The sequence below is a fragment of the Tarenaya hassleriana genome, unplaced genomic scaffold, assembly GCF_000463585.1.
Source record: "Tarenaya hassleriana unplaced genomic scaffold, ASM46358v1 Cleome19, whole genome shotgun sequence".
NCBI lineage: Eukaryota > Viridiplantae > Streptophyta > Magnoliopsida > Brassicales > Cleomaceae > Tarenaya > Tarenaya hassleriana.
This window is the reverse complement of record NW_010965304.1, coordinates 799,503-815,327: the sequence shown is the minus strand read 5'-3', so window position 1 is coordinate 815,327 and position 15,825 is coordinate 799,503. Positions and strand designations below refer to the sequence as shown.

The following is a 15,825-nucleotide window of genomic DNA, read 5'->3' as shown; positions in this document are numbered from 1 at the left end:
GGGTACAAAAATATTATTATAAGAGTTTATTATATGATTTAAATATATTATTCTTGAATATAGCCGTGAATGATTAGAAAAAGCATACAATATTTAAATGAGTATATTATCTTTAGGTGACCGAGAAGACGAATAGCTCACTCACGTGTTTCAAGACAATCCCTCGATACTTCATTTTTAAATTTTTACGGTCCAGATAAATTGAAAATAAAAAGAGAAAAATGGTTAGGAACAATCCAAATTTTCCACGTGTCGAAATCTGCCACGTGTGAAACCTCATGTTCATAGTTTGCTCGTCGAAGACAAATGGATCCTACAATGACCACTGGAAATGCAAATTTTGCACGCAAACGCTTCTTCCAGAAAACACGCAGACGCATTATAGATTCCCAAAACTTCAAGCGAAATCGAGAGACTAGATCGACGAAAAACCCAAAAAACAGAGAAAAATGTCAGTGGTTTTGGTTTCTGCCTCCGCATCAATCTCAAATCCAAAACCCGCGAAGAACCCACTTGTAATTCCGGCTAATTCCGTGAATTTCTCATCCCGGGTTCGGATTTCTCCGCCAAAACCGAAGCTTTTGGACAACCCTTTACGCGTGGCGGCGCCGTTGTCGGCTCCGGCGTCAGATCCGGCGGAGGAGAAGAGGATCGGAGAAGAGGAAGGGGAAGATTACGGCGGTGAGAGGGAGGAAGAAGGGTCGACGTTCCAGTGGAGAGATCACTGGTACCCGGTTTCTCTGGTGGAGGATTTGGATCCGGATTTGCCGACCCGGTTCCAGCTCCTGGGTCGAGACCTCGTCCTCTGGTTCGATCGCAATGACCAGAATTGGGTCGCCTTCGATGACTTGTGCCCTCACAGGCTCGCTCCTCTCTCTGTAACCTCTCTCTCTCTCTCTATCTCTCTAAGAAGCTTCCTAATTTAGGCACTGTTAGTAGGATTAGACGCCATTTTCGGGAATAAATTATAGATATTTGAGTAGATTCGTTGGGTAATTGTTTATTATTAAGAGTATAAAGTACTGAACTGTGATTATTCAAATCTGGATCAGCTTTAAGGGCTACTTCAAATAGTTAAATCAGATCACAGCATATGATGATTTCAAATTCTGGGTCAGATAGATGAACGTATTGTGGGCAAAATCCCCAACTTTTCTTCGACTTTGAGTCTTGGGATGAACTCTTTCTGGAACATCTTGAAGTACTCCAGAAGGGTTTTGATTACTGTGTAGTTTTTGTATATAGCATCTGGCCATGGATTCATGTCTTTATGCCTGGAAGGAACTTATGGTTGGCAGGAAGGAAGGATAGACGAAAACGGGCACTTGCAATGTTCATATCACGGATGGTCATTTGATGGCTGTGGATCTTGCACTCGAATCCCGCAGGCATCTTCTTCAGGGCCCGAGGCGCGTGCTGTTAAATCCCCGAGAGCTTGCGCTATAAGGTTCCCGACAATGGTGTCTCAAGGTCTGCTCTTTGTGTGGCCTGATGAAAATGGTTGGGACAGAGCCAATTCCACCGAACCGCCTAGGTAATGAACCGATATTCTCCTCGGTTTCTACCATTCATGGTGTGTGTATGTTCATTTAGGACCTGAGCTTAAGTGTAAGATAGTTCATTAGCAGCGGGTTGCTGGGGGAAGATCTTTAAGATAAAGATTCGATTCACATGCTTGCTTGCTTAGGTTGCCTGATGATTTTGACAAGCCGGAGTTTGCAACCGTGTCAATTCAACGGGACTTATTCTACGGCTATGATACTCTAATGGAGAATGTATCTGATCCTTCTCACATCGACTTTGCTCATCACAAGGTACTTGAAATCTAACGTAGTATCGGTCTTTTCTGTTATATTTTCTGTGTTGATGATCATTGAAATCCTCGGTCCAAATGCAAATAGACTGAAAGAGCACCTTAGTTGCAGTGCCATGTTTTTATCCCTTTCCTGTGTTTCACTGATACCTTGATTTAGCCATTGCTTTCCGCATTATTTTTCAGAACCGTATGTTTGTATGCAGTTTAGTTAAAAAATAAGGGTAAAACTATGTTCAAAATCATCCTAATTCTGTCGGTCTTTGTGATAGATAGAATAGGCACGGTTTTGGCATCAAGAACGATTGCTCATATATAAAAAAAGGGTAAAAAGGTAAATTGAATCCTCATCTGGGTACCTATGCGTAAGCGTAATACCCGTCTCGTATCCAAGTACATGAACCCCGTTTTCGGGTTTTCCTCATGAACAAACCCGATCTCATCTCATATAATAGGTCGGGTACCCAAATTCCGGATTTTTCCTCAGCCATAGTAAACATGTTGAAGATTGCTTTGGAAAAATACATGCTAGTACGATGTAGTAACGTCGTAATTTTGTGCTTGAGGCTTTCATCGAGTGACCCGATGTTTCAAAACAGGTTACCGGAAGACGAGACAGAGCAAAACCTCTGCCCTTCAAATTGGAAGCAAGCGGTCCATGGGGTTTCGAGGGTGCAAACGACGACAACCCTAAGATCAGCGCCAAGTTCGTTGCTCCATGCTATTATCTCAACAAGTAAGCATTGCTCTCCGAGTTTCTGTTTGATAATTTCAAACTCAAAGCCTCGAGTTCAAGACTTAATTTCTGGTTTTGTCAGAAAACCGGTTTTATGTAATGCAGATTGCGTTGCATTTACGTTATAACTCGGTTTAATGTCGAAAAAGTCTGATACACCGGTTAATTAGAACGTTAGTTTTAGCCGGGTGTTTTTGGTAGAAAACCTTAAAAAGAGAGTCTAATAAAGTTTCGAGTAGCTAATAGCGTTGCAAATAGTTATCGTCTGTGTATATTTGTATGGTTTCTCCAGGATTGAGATAGACACGAAGCTACCAGTTGTGGGTGATCAGAAATGGGTCATATGGATCTGTTCGTTTAATGTACCGATGGCCCCGGGAAAGACACGTTCCATCGTTTGTAGCGCTCGGAACTTCTTCCAGTTCTCTGTCCCGGGACCTGCCTGGTGGCAGGTACGTAAACACTAAATCCTAATCTCTAAACCTTAAACCATAATCCATCATTCCTCGTGGCTCCAATCATTCGTATTGTATCGCCATTGTTAGGTGGTTCCGAGATGGTACGAGCATTGGACGTCGAATAAAGTCTACGACGGTGACATGATCGTTCTTCAGGGCCAAGAGAAGGTCTTCCTCTCCAAAACAATGGAGTCTCCGGACAATGACGTGAACAAACAGTACACGAAGCTAACCTTCACGCCGACTCAAGCTGACCGGTTCGTCTTAGCCTTCAGAAACTGGCTCAGACGGCACGGCAAGAGCCAGCCCGAGTGGTTCGGCACCGTCACTAACCAATCCCTCCCTTCCACTGTCTTAACCAAACGTCAGGTGAATAACCCATCTTCCAGAATCTCGTGATCTTTCATTCCGAATCGAATTCCGTAAAAAAAAATGTACTCAAACTTCCGTTCTTTCTGTGATTTTTTTGCACCACAGATGTTGGATAGATTCGAACAACACACGCAAGTGTGTTCCTCATGCAAAGGAGCTTACGAGGGCTTCCGAACTTTCCAGAAGATTCTTGTCGGAACGACAGTTTGCTTCGCCGCCATAGCCGGTGTTCCTTCAGAAGTTCAGTTTCGGATCATCCTTGCTGGTCTTGCCCTGATTTCGGCCGCATCTGCATACGCTTTACATGAACTTGAGAAGAACTTCGTATTCGTAGATTACGTTCACGCTGATATCGATTAGATTATATAGATTCACAGAAGTACGTATATCAGAATTAGAAATCGAACCCGTACTTGTTCATGTGTATGTAAAGATGTACCACGTTCTTGTAGATTTCTTCTTGGCCCAATGGGTTAAAATGTAACATTTTGTAAAAGAAGTACGAAATGAAATTTTTACAAAATTTGGGGGTCCAATTCGAAACGTCACAAAATATTAGATTGGATGTGGACCTTAATAGAGAGCACCCCAAAACCGATAAGAGGATAAAACGACGGAGCGAGCTTGAGACCGAGCTTGGGTAATGGCGTTTTCTACAGCTTCGTCCCTCTCATGGAGCTCCTCGTCTTGTTGGTTCCGCAGTTTCAATGAAAACCCTAAGTTTCCTGATAGAAAGTCGAGTTTTTTTGTGGTTGCCCAGAAGAAAGCCAAGAAAGTTCGCAAGGTAAAGTGATAAAACGGTGACTGTGTTTGATGGGTTCCTTCCTGGTTTCGATGATGGTTTTGTCTCGATTGGTATTTTCTGTTTGGTTTCTCAGAAAGTTCATGGAAAAAGAAACGAAATTTGCGTTTTCTTGTGAGTCTTATCGATTCCGTACAAAATTTCCCGTTTGATTACTGCGAAAATTGGGGGATGAAAGGAAATGGGAGACTGTTTCGAGAGGTAAATATTTTTCCAGAACGCATTGAAGGATGAATTCGGATTAAGCTTGTGTTTGAAGAGTGTCCCATGGTCGTTTGTGATTATTTTCCGTTTGATTCCCGAGAAAACTGAAGAAAAAGATAAAGGAATTTGGGAGTGTTACTGAGACTCTGTTGCATTGGTGTTTTTATCTTCAATGCTGTTTGGTACGCGAGAAAATTCACACTTTCTCTGGGAAAAAGAATTGAAAATGAAGGGAACTGATGTTTTCCATTGTTGTTTCTTCTTCAAGGTAATCTTGAAAGAGGACGTCGAGTACGTTGGGAAACAAGGGCAATTACTCGAGGTGAAAGCCGGGTTTCTTAGAAACTATCTCTTGCCAACGGGAAAGGCTCAGCTCGTGACTCCGGTTCTTCTCAAGTAATTGACATTCTCACATCTCCAGTTCATGTTTATACACAAAATCTCTTCGTCTTGAGGAACTTGTTCTCGGAACTTGAGATACGGTATTGAGATTTATACAAAGGGCTAGAAACCCGTTGCTATTGTTTTATGTTGTTCGGTTGGTTTTTCCAGGGAAATGAAGATGGAAGAGGAACGGATAGAGGCCGAGAAGCAAAGGGTAAATCTGAGATGAGTATAAATTGTTCTGCTTATCGATATCTGCTGTTTAGATTCTTCATATTTTTCTTAGTTTGCCAACTAAAGGTCGTAATCTGTTAGTTGCAAATGCTATTACAGTCCCATACATTCCAATCAGTCTTCGGATTGAGCTTAAGCAATGTCCTGTCGAGCCCATTACTTGGTTAACTTACCATGAAAAGTTTCGGTCTTTGATTTATCGGCATGAGGAAATGCGGCATCTGTCATCAAATTTCATCTGACCCTTTCCCGTGGATCGTTTTGACAGGTGAAAGAAGAAGCCCGGCAACTGGCACTGATATTTGAGACTGTCGGGGCGTTCAAGGTGAAACGCAAAGGTGGAAAAGGCAAACAAATCTTCGGATCGTGAGTCTGAACCCTTAATCAGTGTTTTAAGCTACCGGACTTTTTGTGATCTTGAGATGTTATATATATTATGTAGCCTGTGATGATTCACTTTATCTTTTTATTTTTTCTGTAGTGTCACTGCACAAGATATTGTCGATATCATCAAGGCCCAGCTCCAAAGGTAATTGATCATCAGAGATGAAGTTTAATATATCTTTCTCGATATCAATCTTTCAGAAAGCTTACTGTTTTAAGATAAAGTTTACGCCTTTTTCCCGAAAATCTTTGCTTTGCACTACTAAACTCGGATTGTTCACAGGGAATCTTCATTCTGGCGTTGCTGTTGTTAAGAATTTGATCAGCACAGATGAAGTTTACATCTTTCTCGATATCAATCTTTCAGAAATCCGATTGTTTTAAGATAAAGTTTATGCCTTTTTTCCCAAAATCTTTGCTTTGCTCTACTAAACTCGGATTTGTCACGGGGAATCTGCATTCTGCATTGCTTTTGTTATTTGCTTCTTTCCCAAACAAAACCCGATATCAATAAGATACAACTTACTTCTTTTTCCCGAAAATCTTTGCTTTGCGCTACTAAACTCGGATTTTTCACGGGGAATCTGCGTTCTGCAGTGCTTTTGTCATCGTTCTTCGAAGATTTAATCTGGGTTTTTTCATCTTCTTGTTTTCTCCGGGTTTGCAGGGACATTGACAAAAGGATAGTTACACTCCCGGAAATCCGTGAGACGGGAGAGTACGTAGCCGAACTGAAGCTTCACCCGGATGTTACAGCTCGAGTTAGGATCAATGTTTATGGTAACTAAATCTTCTGCAAAACTCAAAAGACTGCTGCTTTGGGTGATGTAAAGAAGACTGCCCCCATGGCGATGCTCTTCCCGTTAGGACTCTTTCACCAGAGCGGCGTTTTCATATACAGTTTGAGTTGTGAAATTTGTACGGGCAGTGGTTCAAAACGCAAAAACGCAAAACGCAAAACGCCTGTGTTTGAACTTTCTGGCGTCTAATGAAAGAGGTCAGAGGACCATCATTCATTTTGAGTAACACCAATTTGCGTTTTGTAACGCAAACGCATAAAGCTAATATGGCCCAAAAGCTTGGATCATGCACTGTCCTACACCAAAAGCAGAATTCCATATTCGAATCCTAATTCGGATATAAGACATTTCAGATAAGCATAATCTGTTTACATTTTTGTTAGGTGTATTATTTTTTGAATATTTTTTTTTGTAGAATATAAAAGAAAAGGTCATATGTAATGTTTTTGATAACATGAAAAATATTTAACAAATAAAAAATGCTGCCGCCCAGGATCGAACTGGGGACCTTTAGTGTGTAAGACTAACGTGATAACCACTACACCACGGCAACTAATTTATTATGAAAGAATAAAACATTTTGTTCTTATAAAAGAATTGTGCCCTAAAAGCAAACAGACAGCCCACTCAAGCCCGTTGCCGCTGCTGTTGAACTACCAAAACAGATACGTGCGAATTCAAATCTCTCGCAGCGAGCAAATCTCCGATCACGCCTAACTCCGGCATTTCCATCCAACCCTCCAATCCCGAGAAATCGGGAGAGGCCTCTCCGTGATCTCTCCCCACGATCATCAGATCGTAATCTTTCCCGATCCCTCTCACCGTCCTCGCCACCTCCGGACCGCTGTTCACCACCTTCTCCTTGTACGATATCACTATGCTCTCGTCGCTGTCGCTGCTCCGCTTCAGATCCTTCAACACCTCGTAATCAAGAAAGTACTCCCAGCTCGTGGACTCCGTCTCTTGATCCGTGACGAATCGGATCACCGTCAGACACACTCTTTGGTTCTGTATCATTCTTTTCGCCAGAGACAACGCCTCTCGATCGTCCTGCCCCCCGATGAAGATCACTCCCACGTTTATCGGGTATTTATCCGAGCCCTTTTCATCGTTCTTCGAGTTCGCTCTCCGGGAGAACTGGCCTCGGTCCACGAGTATTCCGATCGAGCAGGGCGCACGTTCGAGGAGAGAAACGTTCAGGTTTCTGATCGCTACGTCGTCTGAATCGAACGATCCGTCCAGAGTCCACTTCCGACCAGAGGGTAGGATGATAATCGACGATGACTGGTCTAACGCGAGCTGGCAGACATCGTCGTGCATCATATTCTCGTGGGAGAAATCTGTGAACATGTTCAAGGACAAGGATCCCCAGTTGTCTTCCTCGAACTGGCTGAACTCGAGCATGGCTGTCTGAATGTAAGAGCTCAGAAGCATCCGTTTCGACTTCTTGCTGTGCGATATGAGAACGGGAAGGACACGGCCCACGAGTTTCACGAGATGTAGGACCGTGACCACAATGGGTGGGTCCTGGTTCGGTGAGATCAGTAACTGAAGCAAACCAATGGCCGAAGAAATGTTGCCTGGTCTGTGCAGACAAGTGAGGATTCTGACATTCGAGTTCGGTTTCAGATGCATAATGTTCGCCTTTTGGAATCCGACGTACTTCCTCTTTGGATCGTACAGAGAGTTGACAATGGTAGGGATGATTCCGTAATTCATAAGTACGTACAGCATGAGTAGCGAATGCGTCCCGATCGAGAGATACTGTCGAAAAAAGACACGATATCGGTGTCAGACAACGCAATGATACGAAAAATTTAACAAAGTTTTCAGAGATCTTACCGACTTTTCTCTCGCGATTTCGTAAAGATAGAGCTCGGAGAAACCCTTGCTGCTAGTGATAATGGCGACTGCCATAGATTCCTTCAGAGGTAACTTGAAGTACAAGCAAGGCAAAAGAGCGCCAAGAAGTTTCAGGATAAGCATCAGAACCAAGAGAAATATGTTATAAGAAATGTCATCGAACTCGTAAAAGATTCTCGTTATGTCGGCTCTCATCAAAGATGCCGAAATCGCGATCGGTAAAAGCACATTCTTAACGACCTTCTCAAATTTCGCCTCTAACGTAGAACCAAGAGGAGGACCGTCCGGTATTACCAGACCGATCAATATCGGTCCGAGAACATACTTAAGGTTGAAGAACGTCGTGAAAACAGAAGAGGCGAAAACGGTAACGATAACAGCGTTAATGTAAACGTTCCGAACGGGTTTTCCCTCGGGCGTCTGATGGATGATCCATTCGACAGCAGGCTTGAAAATGAAGATGAGAAAGACGAAGAATATCAATGTGGCGATGGCATCACGGTAAGCGATCCCGGGGGAGACGTTTCTGTACGTTCCGACAAAGCTAGCGATTATGATGACGAAAATCCCGAGATATTCGGCTAGGACAGCGGCGGACAAGGTGAGTCGGCCAAGTTCCGAGTTGAGGATCTTGAGTTCGGATAGGAGGTGGGTTATTGTCGGTAAGAGAGTGGAAGCTTGTGTCGTGATGATCACGGAACGTTCGGCTAGGGCAAGCTTCCGAGGCATGTAGAGAGGGTCTAGGTTTTCTGTGAGCAGAAATCTGAAGATGAGGCCGATGAAGAGAGGAGGTAAGAATGAGAATAAGGCAATGGCGACTGGGAGTTTCCCGCCGGTGAAAGCTACTCCTCGGTTGGTCCTAACGGTCATCGAGAACGAGAAAAGTATCGAAGCCAACGTGGAGATCGCATCCAGCGTCTGATTTCCGCTGAATTGGGGATCCAGTGACAGCCGCCGGAGTGAGAATTCACGTAGATCGAATAGCTGAGGACCAAGAATCAGCCCGCCCTGTATATACGCATCATTACGGAAAAACATGATCAGAGACAGAACTTTCCCTTTGAAACACATGTCTGAAACACTGCATACGCTGTAATAACAAGACAAACGTTTTGGACGATTGATCATAACCTTTTCAGATCCTCAATCATTGAACCAAGAACATGAAGAACATCAGAAACCAAATTAAACCATATAACACAGATAACATGTCAAGATGGAAAAATCGACTCACGATCATGTGGGAAGCGATCTGAGGTACGCCGATGCATCTGAGGAACATATGAGTCAAGACAATGACCAAGAACATGGCCATGACTTGCATCTCCAAAAGAGGCAACGAATATCCGAGAATCGCCCCTCCAGATTCTAGTTCGTCCCATATTCCGTGCGACGATATGTTGAAACTGGCGTGAAGGCAATCTCCTTCGTTGATCGGCGGCTCATTCGTCACGTTCATGAATTTATATATATGTATATATACGTCGTGTGTGCGCGTATATATTCAGACAGAGACACAGAGAGGAAAAGAACAAAACTTGAAGATACCGTGTAGGTCAAGGAAAGATTGGGTTTGAACGTGAATCCAATTGAAGGTAACGGGTTTTCTTTCTATGTTGTTTCTACTGTTACTGATTCTGTTAGTAGTTTTTTTTTTCTTCCTCTTTTGGGATTTGAATCATGTAATTTATCTGTGGGATTAGTTTTTGTCGCAACAGTTACGTAGGCGCGTTTGACCTAACTTATGTAATGATTTCTTTTTGGTCTTAAGCCGCCGATCTGTAATAACAATTAACAGATTCATTTAGTTATTCTTTTTCTTTTTTATTTAAATTTTTTTTTGGGGGGTCAACAAATTCTCATGGTTTTGAACATCTAGAAACACGACTCACATGAATAATTAAAATCCATTTCCCGGGAAAAAAAAAATATCTTGATGATTTGCTCTTCAATTCCTCGGATAATTCATACAAATCCCAGAAACTGATCAATCCAAAAAAGTTAAAATCTCCTACCCGATGAAGCTTTACAACAAACGAGTTCTACAAAAACGTGCATGAAAACGCCATTGTTGTTACAGAGAATCAAGAATCGAGCTCTTTTGAAGAAAGCATGCATTTCTCTGTCGAACAAACCCTAATTCCGGAAGCTTCCAATCCACTCCTTTAATCCCGAGAAACGCGACACTGCTGTTTCCTGTCATAACCAAACCAAATCCTTCCACTTGGGACGCTCTGTGGACCGTTTCCTCAGAGTAATAAACAGTATTTTCAAGAATGTATACTCGGATTCTTTGAAGAAAACGTCGTACTCCGTTTCTTGGCCGAAAACGCTAGGGTTAGGGTTCATCAACTAAGCGACAGGGGCAATGTGGTCGATTTTCCTTCCTATGAAAATTACATCGATTCGAACGGTGTGAACCCTTTTCTTGCGCAACAAGTTACTTAGTCACGGGTCGTGTTCCAACAAAAGACACGCTCAAATGCCCGAATCTTAGATTCTTGACGGCGCCGGAAACCGTCGACCAACGACCTCCTACCCGATGGGAGACAACGATCATTGTCATTGATAGGTATATCGTATGATTTACATTGACAAACAAAGAATGCGTATGTATAGGTATATTCCGCCAAAATCCAAGTGCTAAAGGAATATTAGAAGGTATAATTTGTATAGTAATGGAATACTATGGCAATATTTTCTCTAATCCATTAATATTTTACATATCGTCTATATATGTACGATTAAGACTTAAGACTTATGGAGAGATAACATGATTGTAGAAGATTTAACCCCTCGAAACCTCACCGATTTTCTCCGAATCATTCGTGTGAGCAAGAACAGAAAGAACACACACGACACCGGAGATTTACGAGTCCAGTACCGAGTTCTAACGCTCGGTACCTACGTCTCGAGAAGAGGAACAACGTTTGCTAGGGTTGCACAAAGAGAACCGCCGGAGATCGACCGGAAAATCGACCCCGACGCTCGGAGGAACGAAATCGCACCATCGAGAGAGAGAGAAAGTTCAAAACGACAAAAAACAATCTCAACCCGAAAATTACCCTAACCCTAGGTCTCAAAACGTGACCTTACAAAAGACCATTTTGCCCCTCCGTGTTACCAAACCTTCTGACTCGAACCGACGGTTCGGAAACCTCCACTTCGCTCCAAAGGTTTGCTGAAGACCTTTCTAACAATGATTTTAAGGTTTACGATATTAGTGGTTCCAATTTTATTTGTATTTGGCTTTACACTTTTCGATTCCCGATTCATGGAATTCTTGGTACCGATCTTAGTCGATCATTAGGTTTAATCCGGTAGGTTATTGAATTTGGGATATTCAAATTAATTTGAGGTTGAATTTTTTTTTATTGTATTGTTTATTCATCCATGAAAAACAAGTATTTATGCAATTACTTGTAACAAAAAGAAATTAACTCAAAACAAATCAGTCTATTAATTGGTTGATATTCAATTAAATGAAGTTAGTATAGGATGTGGTGGTAGCTCGAAATAGAATTATATGTTGGCAAAAAGGGTTGGTCTGGTCCATTAATTATTGAATTTATAAGTTTAAATTTATGGATTTGGTTATTAAATGGATTTAATAAATCCAACCCATTATAAAATTATGGGTTTATTTAAGAAGCCTAACCCATTTTAACCATTTAGTACAATATACATTTCAGGCGAATATATTGACAAACCGATTGAAGACATAAAAGCCCTACCAAAATTCATGGTGGACGGACCGGTTCAATTTTATTTTTAGTTGATCCGGTTTTGGTATTAGGAATTCCAATCTATTTGTACCCGGGTTATGACATGATGTATTAATTAATTAGTGCTACAATCTAGGATTACAATTTAATTAAATGATTTTTCAAATATTTTTTTTTATTTTTAACGTACCAATCAAAATACTATCATACAGCTTGTCTTCGTTGGAATTTTCTTGATTTAATTCAACTGTAAGCACACGTGACATCATTAGTCTCCTCGATGTGCCTTTCAATGCCTACAACAATATATTGTCCCATTAATTTAATTCCATAAATAATTCTATAAACCATGAAAACCATATTAACTTTATTTAGCTCGAAATAAGTATTTCTCTCTTCTCATTTTTTTGTTGGACTCAAATATATAAAATCAAATCAAATTAAATAAAAATAATAATATCAAAATTAATGTGATGTAATTTTTTCTAAAACTAAATTAATGATATCTTTAGATAAAAAAAAATTGAAATGATATCTTTAAATAAATAAAAATTCAAACCAAATCTAAATAAAATTAAATAAAAATTGATATAAAAGAAAATAAATAATTTTTAATGAAACCGAACTAAGATCAGATTATATAACGAAGAGACTATATGCTTAGTTCATTTATTTTTAGTACAAAACAGAACTAAAATCGAAATCAGAAATTTAAAAATATCCGAAAAATAACTGAAATAAAAATTGTATAAGGAAACATTTAGGTCAATTTTAATTTGGATCTTCGTTTCCAAGCCACCTCCGTGTAGACTCAGTAATCCATTTCGTTAAACATCGTCAATTTCAATTCAGAGTCTCCGTCTATGATTATGATTAGAAGACAAATAATTTTAATTACATTTGTTGTATAACCTAAACTACTTTTTATTTTAATTAATTTAAAAAATAAAACAAATACCTTTTATTTCGTAAAGAGCGCAATTTGTACGATGGAGAATTTTATTGTCTGTAAAAGCAATTTCAGTACAGTTTCGTTTTAAGAAAATGGCAATTAGCCTTTGCTTTTTAATACTTTGCTTTAAGGATAAGGCCAATTATTAATAGTGTTTGTACATAATTAAGTGTACGATTACGTTATCTTTCAAAACAAGCAATTATTATTATTATGAACTATATACTTAAATACCCCCCATGTACACAAATAAATTAAAACGGTTCACTCTTAGCTAATATAATTTATTTTCAATTTTTTAATTTTCTATATATGATTACACTACAATTATTGCACAATTGAAAACGACCCATCTCAATGATATTGATGGTACGCATGGAAAGTTCGTTCTTCCCCACATCAAGCGTCTAATTTCTTTGCCTAACACATTTTATTTGATAAATTTTTTAATAATATAACGATTCATTCGTGTGAAAACTAAAATTTTCATGGTAAATCTGAAAATTCTCATTTACTTAATCAAAGGAGGTTTAGTTAAATAAAGATATTATATATATATGTATCATTATAAATTTAATAATATAAATATTATGTTACATAGGGACAGAAGATCCGGGTCCAGATTTAGAGGACCCACGCCCACCCGACCCGACAAAGCAAGGCTCTTTGGACCTTCTGGTGGTTGGCCTTACCCAACAACTTCTCACCCAAAACAATATTATCAAATTAAATATTTCATGAAAACTATTTTTCATTAAAAATCCAGATTCCATATATTTTTTTTCAAACTTCTACAAAATTTCACAATTGCAAATCACACACCAGAACACAATCCAACAAACCCCAATGCATTGATAGCGATAATAAATAATAGTAATAATAATAATAATAATAAAATTCATAGAACTACTATGCTTCTTAAACTCCAAACTTTAGAGTTTACACAATATTTCCCAAATGATGTTTGGGTAAAAATGAAGAACAACCATAAAATGAAACCCTAATTGTCACTTCACATCATGGGGCCAAAACATGAATGTGAAATTGGGTCTGGGGTAAAAGCAAAAGAGACAAAAAAAAAAAAGAGGGAAAATGAGTAAAAAGTAAAAAAAAAAAAAAAAAAAACAGAGCAAGCTCTCACTTAGCAGTAACTCTTTTCTTCGGTTTAGAGTTAAAACCAGGGGAGCTTTTGGATTCGCCTTTCTTCCCCCATCACTCAAAATCTTAAAACCCTAAATCACTTGTGACACAGAGCAAGCTCTCACTTAGCAGTAACTCTTTTCTTCGGTTTAGAGTTAAAACCAGGGGAGCTTTTGGATTCGCCTTTCTTCCCCCATCACTCAAAATCTTAAAACCCTAAATCACTTGTGACCATCTCTGATCTGACAATCGTTTCCACAGTTGACGACCTGATCGATCACCCGGGGAAAAAAAGGGTTAAAAGATCAAAAATCAAGCCCCATGTACAAAAAAACACTGACTAGAAAGATCATCACTCTCACTAGAACCCTAAACGAGACTAATACTGAAAGTGACTGGTGTGTATATATATATGTAGTATATATTAGAGGCTATTTAGTACTACTGCTTGAGTGAGGATAAAGATCAGTTGCTAGGGTTTTTCAGCAGCTGTTGTTGTCTGAATTTCTGGTCAATGAAGAAGAACTTTCTGATACTTTGTCTCTGCAGGTGAATATGACCCATCTGAGAATACCCTTTTCCTGTTGAATTTGCCACAGCCATTGTTGACAATTGGACCTTGAAACTGTGTCGGAGGCGGAGGAACCGTCACCGGAGGGATCTCGAAGGTCTCGAGGGGCGGCGGAGGGTGACGCCACTGTGGCAACGGACCGGCTAAGAGGAGTGTCTGAAGCAGAGGACCTGCTTTGAGAACAGCCTGTAAAAGCTTGCCCTTTTCCGGCAATGGCTTCTCCGGCAATAGCGAGGGCATGATCTCAGTTTCCGCGACCTCAACCGGATCAATCACAGTGGGTGAAACGATGCTCTCTTCGCAATCCGATGATGAGAAGCTCTTGTTGGATCCCAGCTGTCGCTGCTGCTGCTGCTGCCGCTGTTGCTGCTGTGGCTGAAGTTGTTCGTCTTCGATGCTTGAAGCTCCTGACAATGGAGGAGTGATACGCTTCTGCTTCTGGCTCTGCTTCTGCTGTTGCTGTTGCTGTTGGAGCAAGAGGTTGTCATAGATGAGACGTTGGCATTTCTCGAGTGCTTCATCTCTTTCTTTAATGGTTTTGGTAAGAACATCTTTGAGATGAATCAACTGTTCATCTCTCTTCCTCAATTCCTCCTGAGCATCCAGTCTTGTCTGATCCAGCTCCAGTGTAGTGTACAGAAGTGTCTGTCTTAGTTCTTCCGTTGTCTGAAAACAAAAAACAAACAAAATTCCAGGAAGGATCAGACATCAAAACAGAGGAACTCGTCCACACGCACAGAATGCATCTGAAACCTTATCCTTTTCTACGCGATAATCATAAAAGCTTTGAAAAAAAACCGTAAGAATCGGTTGCTCAGTAGCAAAACAAGGACACCCATTACGGAAAATTAAGGTAAAAAGCAAAAATTTAAGTTCGACTTCAGGGCGGATGTAGTAAAAATCCAATCTTTTCAGCTAAATCGTAAAGATAAACTAAAACCCACCAAGAATTAGCCACCCAATTGCAGATTCAGACTACCATTATGCAAAATCAAGATGAAAATCCGCAACTAGGTCCAAATTAGGGTTTGTCACGGAGAAAAACAACAAGGAAGAGGGGAAAGACTGAGTCAAGATCCATGGTTCCCCGTGAAGAACAAACCAAGAAAAACACAAGACCCAGCAAGAAATTTCAGACCCTGGACAAACATTATCCATCAATTGGACGGAAAATCAAGAAACAGAGGGAAACCAAGTGAGGAAAATGCAAAAAAAAAAAAAATTGAGTACCTTTCCATGGGAGTAGTAAGCCCAGCTAAGAAGAGCATTGCTCTGGTTATCCATTATAATCCTAAATCACTAAAGCTTAAACTTTGGGATTATCCAAATGCAATGAGAGAGAGAGAGAGAGAGAGAGAGAGAGAGAGAGAGAGGGAGAGAGAGAGGG

General features: G+C 40.3%; 4 protein-coding genes and 1 non-coding gene across 5 annotated transcripts; 2 read left to right on the top strand and 3 right to left on the bottom strand.

Annotated features, from left to right (window-relative positions):
* The first annotated feature begins 325 nt into the window (after positions 1-325).
* On the top strand, positions 326-3,863 carry LOC104810883 (pheophorbide a oxygenase, chloroplastic). The gene is made up of 7 exons (XM_010537333.1): positions 326-878; positions 1,299-1,534; positions 1,688-1,814; positions 2,413-2,549; positions 2,842-3,001; positions 3,095-3,376; positions 3,485-3,863. The coding sequence occupies exons 1-7, from the start codon at positions 450-452 to the stop codon at positions 3,737-3,739; spliced, it is 1,626 nt and encodes a 541-aa protein (XP_010535635.1). The 5' UTR covers positions 326-449; the 3' UTR covers positions 3,740-3,863.
* A 110-nt stretch (positions 3,864-3,973) lies between these two features.
* On the top strand, positions 3,974-6,415 carry LOC104810882 (50S ribosomal protein L9, chloroplastic). Its single transcript, XM_010537332.1, has 6 exons — positions 3,974-4,163; positions 4,654-4,781; positions 4,938-4,983; positions 5,272-5,369; positions 5,485-5,532; positions 6,055-6,415. The coding sequence occupies exons 1-6, from the start codon at positions 4,023-4,025 to the stop codon at positions 6,173-6,175; spliced, it is 582 nt and encodes a 193-aa protein (XP_010535634.1). The 5' UTR covers positions 3,974-4,022; the 3' UTR covers positions 6,176-6,415.
* A 252-nt stretch (positions 6,416-6,667) lies between these two features.
* TRNAV-UAC lies at positions 6,668-6,740 on the bottom strand. The gene has a single exon. It is a non-coding gene; the product is annotated as a tRNA-Val (tRNA).
* A 74-nt stretch (positions 6,741-6,814) lies between these two features.
* On the bottom strand, positions 6,815-9,509 carry LOC104811284 (cation/H(+) antiporter 10). The gene is made up of 3 exons (XM_010537946.1): positions 9,285-9,509; positions 8,030-9,058; positions 6,815-7,951 (listed from the first exon to the last, which is right to left on the bottom strand). Exons 1-3 carry the CDS (start codon positions 9,507-9,509, stop codon positions 6,815-6,817), a joined length of 2,391 nt encoding a protein of 796 aa, XP_010536248.1.
* A 4,472-nt stretch (positions 9,510-13,981) lies between these two features.
* Positions 13,982-15,825, bottom strand: LOC104810881 (protein enabled homolog). The gene is made up of 2 exons (XM_010537331.2): positions 15,669-15,825; positions 13,982-15,104 (listed from the first exon to the last, which is right to left on the bottom strand). Exons 1-2 carry the CDS (start codon positions 15,720-15,722, stop codon positions 14,379-14,381), a joined length of 780 nt encoding a protein of 259 aa, XP_010535633.1. The 5' UTR covers positions 15,723-15,825; the 3' UTR covers positions 13,982-14,378.